At 38.4% G+C, this 9,737-nt stretch overlaps 1 protein-coding gene across 1 annotated transcript; it reads left to right on the forward strand.

Annotated features, from left to right (window-relative positions):
* Positions 1 to 5,509: 5,509 nt before the first annotated feature.
* Positions 5,510 to 9,056, forward strand: LOC105935446 (claudin-10-like). The gene is given in 5 exon segments (XM_012875828.2): positions 5,510 to 5,729; positions 8,524 to 8,685; positions 8,765 to 8,799; positions 8,801 to 8,846; positions 8,948 to 9,056. Coding segments are annotated over 5 exon segments (522 nt in total). The 3' UTR covers positions 9,007 to 9,056.
* The last annotated feature ends 681 nt before the right edge of the window (positions 9,057 to 9,737 follow it).

Consider the following 9,737-nt stretch of genomic DNA (forward strand, 5'->3'; position numbering starts at 1 on the left):
ATAGAAATACAGTTTTGAGGCAATGAGAAAATTAAACACTAACATACCTATTTCTGATTTCAATGTGTTGGAAATTCATGTTTTAATTAAAGATTTACACTTTTAATTACAGGTGAAGCAATCAATAATGTTAGTAATCGATTAAGCTAAAAAGAGAGCCTATTGGTACATTAATATATCTTTATAAACAAAGAAGATTATTGTACAGAGTTTGGACCAGTTGAAGCTAAAGCTGCTACCTGAAGAGTAGCATTTTTACAGATATTGAAGGTTTTGCAATTGTAAATCCAAAATGTATGTATGTATTTTTGTACAGTTTTGGCTTAATTACTACTCTGAGTGGGTTGTTCTTTCAGCTAATAGCCTATTTTAATGTCTGTATAATCGAGTAAACTATTATCCATTACTGAATGAATCGACAATTATTTCAATAATTGATTAATCACAATTAATTGGTGGTTTCAGCCCTAAACATTTGCATTTACTTAATGTATTTATTACAGATTCGGTTTTTGAAACCTTAACAAAAACAAACATTTATCTTACAAATGATTTACTTGTTAGACAGTGAGACTTTTTGCTAAAACTAAAAGAAATAGACCAATTTAGACTTAAACAGAAAGTCCTCTGATATTAGAAACATTCTTAGTAACACTTCTCTACTTCATAAAAGTATAAATAGAACAAATTGTTTATTCTGAATTACTTGAGGGAATAATTAGGGTTATGGGCATTTATCTATGTGTGATTTTGTCAACACTGACTAAATGTTTTTGATTTACAGGCCCTAACTGTCCCTGTTTCTCAGTGTAAGAGAATATTACACCAATAAAATGTGAATTTGTTTAATTTTCTTAATTTAAATTTTTTTTACACACCTTCTCTGTAAATTATTATTGTGACAGTAGGCGTGGAGCCCTGAATGCACCTACCTGCATGTCTTCTTCTGTGGTTGAACTTCCATTTCTTCGTCCTCCTATGTCTGCTGGGCATGTACGACATGGAGTAGGGGCTGCCCTCCTCTGGTTACTAGTTGTCCTGGCAAACCCATGAGGTAGGATTAATTAAGACAACATCCAGGGCATGATTTCAGACACTCTTTCAGGAAAGCTTTAAAACACCGAACCTAAAAGGAAAAGTCCGATTTATCAGATCCATGCAGGAGGATGTGTCCTTGGCCCACTAATTTTCTCCAGGCATGGGCACACAGTAGAAAGCACGTCTCTCTGCGGTTACTGTGCTTCTGCTGTTTAGGTCCACCTGGAGATCAAAACAACTGATCAGGCTATGCTGAGGCATTCACGAACCTATTCAAGGACTCTGTCTTGGTACTGTTTCTGATGGGTCTGGGGTATTATAATAATAATAATAATTTAGCAATGGTATCAAGGTGTTACACGATTGTATCTGTTGCTTTATGTCTGTTAGTTGTGCTGTTCTTTTTGTGTCTCTTTCCAGGTGATGGAGCAGACAGAGGACGTTTTATCATCCTCTTCCTTTTATCTCTTCTTTCTTTCACCTTTTCTTTCTTTTTTTTTTCTCTTCTTGTTTTTCTTTTACTCTCCTACTTTCCCATTGTAGTGTCCATATAATTTGAAATTCTCCCTGCAGGAATCACAATAAAGCTATTTACACGCACAAATCAAGCGGAGCATTATGGCGAAAGCTGTCCACTTGTGAAAGTAAAATCTGTCGAGCTCTATTTGGCATTAAGATATCGATTCTTATTGCCACATTGCTAGACAGGACACTGGGAAAAAATAAATAAAATAAATAAATAAATAATAATAATAATAATAATAATAATAATAATAATAATAATAATAATAATAATAATAATAATAATAATAATAATAATAGTTCTCTTTATTGCCAAAATAACTTCTCAATTTTAATGTTTTGAAAACAGTTGCAATAAGTACAAGGAGCAATAACTTTTCACTGTTTACGGTAGCTGCTGTGTTAGTTTAATTTTTAATTTTATTCTTGAATTTCCCTCGGGCTAAATACCGCATCTGGCTCTGCTTTTGACCTATCGGGAAAACTAAAATTCTAAAAACACTCAAGAAGACTTCCAAGCATTTCGAAACCTAAACACCCGAGTTACAAAAGCGATGCGGCCATCGCCTCTTTGTGATTTTCCTGCCCGCTGATATCAGATGATCACGATCATCAGTGTACGCCGGGAGCCTGGATAACAACCTTGTACCAGCTGCCTCCCTTTGAATTGGCTGCTTTACAGGATTAAGAAGGGGGACCTTGTGAGACATCCCAGCAACAGCCACCATGGTAACATACTTCTGAGGCTTTAAGTGTCCAGAGATTTCATAAAGACGCCCTCGGCACCTGCCTGTGTGCCATTTACTGACAGTAAAAACAGCTGAGCTTGGATTTCCTGGAATTCACCCCCTGTGTAGGGTGTACCTGTTCCCAGTTTACGGCCCCCGGACACCGTCCAATGGTCGCTTATAAAAGAGGTCGCCTAAAGGGTAGCCGGGAGCATCTTAAGGTTTCTTGGAATGTAAATGTTCCTTTTCCTGCAACAAACACAGATTAAAGTCCAAATCAGGTCAACACACAAATGCGGCGTTAGTGATGTTTTTTCTAGTGTCGGATTAAGGCTCCTGAAACGCTGAGTCACTTCAGCCTGATTGTGTTTGGACTTGTACCAACGTGCTCGCCTCTTGGTTACAATTTTCATGCTGCTCTTGACACTATCCCTAACCCCCGCTCCCCCTTTATCCCCCCCCCCCTTCCACCACACCTCAAAGTCCAATCCTGTTGTTAAAATTCAACAGGACCGACAAAAGACGAATGAGAAGCAACCATCTGTCGAATTAACACTGGTGTATTTGTAACCAAAAGAAAGTTACATTTTTACGACAGTTAAGCTAAGAGGATTTACCCACACGAGACAGTAAAAGTGAGAGGAAGCTCAGCTTTTACAATTTTTAGTCAGTTGTGGTCAGGATATTTTCTTCTTACACAATCAGTAAATTTTCTCTGCAATGTTGCAAAAAAAAAAAACAAGCGCTCTCATGTTTTTCCATATACTGTATAAAATCTCTTTATTATTATACTGTGCTGGGCTTGGGGGCTGTCAATCTTCAACCTCTTACTTGTGTTGGCCTTTTTATTGGCAATCATCAGGATCTTGAACTGGTAGATGTTCTTTTGTTTCAACAATTATTAATCAAACCTAGGCGGACAATACTGGGGTATTTTGGGGTTCTTATATCCTAAAATATTTGAGCAACCTGGTTCAACAACCATCAGCAACGTGGATGCCGTGTGCCCGTATCTCGTCCTGTTTTGATGAGATTTTTCTTGCAGAGCTGCAGATCTTGAGGATTCTTTGAACATTTTGAATCTCCTGCATGTTTGAGGTCTAAACAGAGGTCTGGAATCATGTTTAAGACTCTTGGGGGGGGTCATAAAATTACATTCAACTGTTCATCGTTAACTTTTAGATGTGTTTATTATCATTATTACCCATCTTCAGCAGCAAAAGAAGATGGGTTCTTTGGGGGGAAGCAATAGTATCCTGGAGATGACCCAAGAATGCACAAGGAGACCATGCAAAGCCCATGGAAAAAGGTCCCCTGGTGGGATTTAAGCCGAGGACCTTTTTGCTGGTGCTGTGTAGCGGTGTGGGTGGGGTGGTATTGGTCTCTGCCTCAAGCAGAGCAGTTAATGTATCCTGGGGTCTTGTTCATGAGTGCTGGTGTGATGGAGGAGGAAATAGAGGGATTGGGGCCTTGTTGGCAGTAATGATGAACATCACCTTTACAGATTAGGAGAGGAGCTCCGCCATCTGGTGGGGGCTCAGGGTAGAGCTGCTTCTCTTCAAATGTCTGAACCGCCTCAGTTAACACATGCAGATCAGGTTGCCTTGAGATTTTCCCAGGGATGTCCAACTGAGAGGAGAACTGAACTAAATGAGTGGATGTATGGGGTTCTGCTGGTGCCACAGTAACAGAGATCGTATGTGTGCAAGTGCAGAACAAGCCTACAACAGATCCTCCCGTAGTTCGTATAATCCTATTTAATTGTGCAAATTCATTACACAGCTGTTGAGTCTGCCTTTCTTCGCTGCTCTCCTAAAACTGGACTTGGTGACGATCGGGCACGGTGACAGACAATTTTGGCGGCAGGTGCTCAAGCCAAAAGAGGGCGCCCATTACCAAATATATACATACAATATAAACAGAATATTATTATTATTAACTTTTAAACTCAAATGATCAAATTAAATAAACAGTTGTCAAAATAAAAAAATAAAAAAATAAAAACAGGCAGCACAGGGCCATAATTTTTCAACTTTTTCACAAAAGGGGACTTTCCCTGCTTATCCACACAGGGGTAGGGCTGGTACCTATCTCCAGGGGACTGATTGTTTATATATATATATATATATATATATATATATATATATATATATATATATATATATATATATATATATATATATATATATATATATATATATATATATATATATATATATATATATATATAAATGTGTGTGTGTGTGTGTGTATTTATATATATGTATATATATATTTATATATGTATATATATTTATTAAACAATGAGAATACACTATCTATATCTTTATATCTATCTATCTATCTATCTATCTATCTATCTATCTATCTATCTATCTATCTATCTATATATATATATATATATATATATATATATATATATATATATATATATATATATATATATATATATATAAATATATGATCAAAAAATGATCAAGTAGCTCAAATACAGTTTTTCCACCTCTTTTTTATTTTTATATATATATATATATATATATATATATATATATATATATATATATATATATATATATATATATATAAAACTTCCTCTGCTATAAACTGGACTGTGTACTCCATTAGCATACATAGATATTTCTCCAGAAATTACAATGATTGTCTCTTCTTTCTGCCACATGATGGAGCTATAAGACAGTAAACTTATAGTACAGTTGTTTAGTTAAAGGTTGCACAAACACAGATTCAGACATTGATTAGTGGTGATAAACGTCATAAACAGCAGCTTAAAGGGGTAGTGTGAGCCTAAACTTTGTAAATAAAGATGTCTTCTTTCTCTCAGTCATTCATGTTTCCTATTTTGTCCTCCCTGAAATTCCCCTGACAATCAAAAACATTTTAGTTCCTTTTAATTAAGTGCTGCCATCACATCCCCATAACAGATTATGAATCTGAAGTAATGACTTGGATTCCAGTCATGGCAGATCCACCTGCAAACCTTCCTAAATGCAACACACTGCCACTGGTGGTTCCCCAAAGCCTCTGAGACTGACTGGGGTGATTAGAAAAAGACTGAGCAGGTGAAGGAGAAGCAAAGTTCTGTAAAAACTGCCAACATACCTTTCCTGGTCTGACCAACCCACTTTCTCCCCGTCTCTCCTGTGGGAACGATCTCTTTCTGAGCCACATCCAGACCTCCAATCTAGAGTCAGGGGGGGAAAATGGGCAACATGGCAACAGAGTTCGCCGCCTTTCTTCTAACCATCTCCGGGTGGATCTTGGTCTCGTCCACCGTGCCAACAGACTACTGGAAGGTGTCGTCTGTGGACGGGACGGTCATCACCACGGCAACCTTCTGGTCCAATCTGTGGAAAACATGTGTGACGGATTCCACGGGAGTGTCCAACTGCAAAGAGTTTCCGTCGATGCTGGCTCTGGATGGTGAGTTAGCGCCTGTTTGTTTATATTGATCAGTTCGATTGTGTATTTTGTGAACATCTATCTGGATGATGTCCATTTTAGATTATAAAATAAATAAATAATCAAAAATGGGTATGTATCTGGAGCTCAATCACCACATTTTTACAGCAGAAGGCCACCTGGAGCACGCGTCAGGGAAGTAGCTGTGCTACACCATTGTGTCCTAATGAAGCAGTGCGATAAAATCCTAGATGCATACAGAGTCAGTAGGGACCTAGCAGAAGATAAAAAGGTTGAGACAGCACCATCTCCTATCCATCTGAAGCTGGAGGGGCCTGGAAACACATATTAGTTGGTAAGGTTGCAGTCTCCAAGTTTGTGCATAGGTCCTTCATCCAATATATATAATTAGTATCGCAGACATGTACTGATGTTTGCACACCCATCTGCTGCAGTGGGTCAGTTCGCCCTTTTTGCCAATTCCTGCTTCCACTTTGTTCCTCTAAACAAACCACTTTGTGTACTTGCATCACAACAGACCAGTTTTTTTTTTTATCATAGTCATAAAAAACTCGTCTCAAATGTAATCATATTTTATAGTATAACTTTTTCTAAAGATGTCCTTGGTTTCCGATGTGACTCGTGAATTATGAACCAAAATCCCTCTAAGCCACCTGCTACTGGTAGATATTAACAACTGAAGTAAAAGATCCCCATTTTCAAACCCTAAAACAAAGGCAATAACATTAAATTGTTGGTTATCAATGTGGGTACCAAACATCTGTTTTGTTTATCTTGGACTACTTCAAGACGGTTGTAAACTACCTCAAAATTACAATAGTATAAAATCATGAAGCTTTTAATAAACAGCAATTATGTAGCTAGATTTACCAAAACATCAGTAAAAGGGTCAAGAGGACGTGTCTATAGTGGAACTTTACCTATAGTTTGGTGCTACGGAAACATAGAAAAATTAGTACTTTTCATTCTAATGTGTAAAACGTAAATATATAAAGCAATTGATTTCACCCTCATGCCTTTCATGCAAAACATTAGCTGTAACTAGCTTAGCTAACATGCCTCAGGTCTGGTAGCAACACCAGCCACCTTGGCAATTAGACTACACTGGTGTAAGATTAACAGAAAGTTTTATATATATATATATATATATATATATATATATATATATATATATATACACACATTAAATATACGGTAGCTTGAAATATGTAGAGATACCATTTCCCAGAAACACCTTGGAAAAGTTTTCCTCCTGTGGATCTGCTGACAGTAGAGTTTAGCTCAGTCATGGATGCTAAAGAAATGTAAAAATGGTTAATCTTACTGCCAACCCTAAGGTGAAATGTGTCTTTGAAAAGGTACAATCATCAACACCAACTTCATGACCGTATTCTAAATGTGATACAGTGGCACCTCTGTCCATCTCTTACATCCCAATCTCGACCTGAAACAGATTTCAGAGGTTAGTTTGTCATCTTGGGGATGCGTCTTGGTTATTTTCCAACCATTCTTCTTTCCAGGTGCTCTCATGTTCACTTAGGTGTGACGAGCAGCACCAGTCTGAAACGTGTATTAAGTCCCGACTCTGGTTGGGTCACACAAGGAAATTTAGAAACAGCTCCGTGGCCTTTGTTGTGCTGGAAGATGAGTTGTTGCCTTAGTTCCAGAGCACTGTGGACTGGGAGCAGGTTTTCATCAAAGATCTGTTCATTTGGCCATGTGTTATCTCATCCTATGGGCCAGTGTACTGTCCTTACGGGCTGTTCTCCTGCACGTTTTAGATTAGCCCCGCCCCCAAAAAACAATGCTGAATAAGCTATTTGGAATATCTTCAGGGGTGTTGAACCAGAGGAAGGTGTAAAACATGCAGGAGACTTGTGGACATCACAGCTTTATCTTGGAGTAGTCACCCAAGTCCCGCAGCAGAAAACAAAACACCCCCCGCATCAGGATACTGCCACCACCATGCTTCACAGTAAAGATGGTGTTATCCAGGTAACGAGCAGCGACTGTTTGCTCCTGACATGATGCGCTGAATTCAGGTTAAAAAGGCCTATTTAGACCTAATCAGAGCAGAAGATTTAGTATCTCGTGTTCGGACCGTCTCTAAGGGGCCTTTTGGCAAAATTCAAGTCGGCAGCCACATCCCTTTGAGGAGTGGTTTCCATCTGGCCACTGTGCCAGAAAGGCCTGATGGGTAGGAGCACATTATCAATCTTTGAACATCTGAGTGGTTCTCAGATCTGGAGCTCCTCCTTCTTATCCAAACCTTTCTTGCCCGAACATGATCATGTTCAAGTCATGTTCAATGAAGTTATTACCACAGTTGGACTCCAGTGACATTGTAGAGCATCTCACGAACAATCATTGAGTATCAGACGCAACCCGAGCCCAATTCTGAGGGTCTAATTTTACCATTGTTTGCATAAGTATATAAAAATGTCAGAAAAATAATTGTTTTTAGTCATGATGCCGAAAGAGTGACAGGGTGTGGTTACTTTCTGGTAGCACAGCATAGGGCTAGAAAGTCTGGCTCACTTTTCTATGAACTATTAAAGCTTAGTAATATATATATATATATATATATATATATATATATATATATATATATATATTTTTTTTTTTTTGTTTTTTTTTTTTTTGTTTTTGTTTTTTTGTTTGTTTGTTTTTTTTTCCATTGGACTAAGCGGTAAATAATCATACAGAACAGATTTGTTAAAGACATTGAAACATTGTTCCGTTAGCGCCCACATGTGCAAACATCTGGGAACAATCTTTCGTTTTCATCTTAAAGCTTATATTCAGGTGTGTCGGGGTTTGATGATTGCCGCCGTTTGCCTGGGTTTCTTCGGCGCCGCTTTGGCTTTACTGGGAATGAAGTGCACAAAAATAGGGGGCTCGGAGACCACCAAGGCTCGTCTGACTGTCCTGTCAGGCCTCCACTACATTATCAGCGGTGAGTTTTCACACGTGAGTTTTCTTTCAGTCAGCATATCCAGGTGTGTTTGGGAAATTCGTTCACGTTGTCTACACAGGCATCTGCTGCATGACGGCATGTTCCGTATATGCACGCAGGATCACAACAGACTTCTTCGACCCGCTCTTTGTCGCACAGAAGTATGTACTCAGGATTAAAAAAAATAAAATAAACATTTCTGTCAACTAAAGGTAGATTTAAGTGAAAGTCAGACCATTCGGGATGTTTGTTTGTTCCCTAGGTTTGAACTGGGAGCGGCTCTCTTCATTGGCTGGGCTGGATCCGTGCTCTGCATTTTAGGTGGACTTGTTTTCTGTCTCTCTCTTTCCGAAAGCTCCAGTCTGTGGTCAGCATTGTCAAGTTTCGCAAACGCCACATACTGTGTGCAACCACTTTTTGCGTTAATGGCACTTTTTGTGGCGCAATTCTTGCGTCTGATTTTTTGCAGAGGCAAGTACCGTTACGCTGGAGCGCCGCCATTTGGGACAACACGCAGCCCATGCAACAAGACAGCCAGCGGCCCGCAAGAGGAACGACGGGAGCCGATGAGACAGTTTGGAAGAAATGCTTATGTGTGAAACGAACCGGACTTTCATTTAGTTTCTTATGTTCACGGCATAGATTTTCAGATTTTTCGCAGATAACATCTCAATAATAGAAGCAAAAATGATAAACAGTGCTATGAAAAATATTCCTCCTTTAAAAATGTCTTCCGCGGTGGCTTTTTTTCCTGTTAGAGTTAAATGTGTCAAATCAGCTAACAAATTTAAATATCAGATAAAGATACTCTGAGTAAGTACTAAAAGCAATCCTCAAATGACGATTTCCAATATTAAGAGAAAAAAAGCTATCCAAACTCGCTATCAAAACAATTCTGCAAAGAAAACTGGCCAAAGATTACCTCATTTGCGACGCAAACGACTCATCTATGGAGCTAAAACAGTGACAGCTTGTAGCAACATTGAAAAGAGATTTGGGATTGTAAAATCAAACATTGAAAAATTAAACATTGAAAAAAACACTTGCAATGA

This window comes from Fundulus heteroclitus, chromosome 24, assembly GCF_011125445.2.
Source record: "Fundulus heteroclitus isolate FHET01 chromosome 24, MU-UCD_Fhet_4.1, whole genome shotgun sequence".
Taxonomy (NCBI): Eukaryota; Metazoa; Chordata; class Actinopteri; order Cyprinodontiformes; family Fundulidae; genus Fundulus; species Fundulus heteroclitus.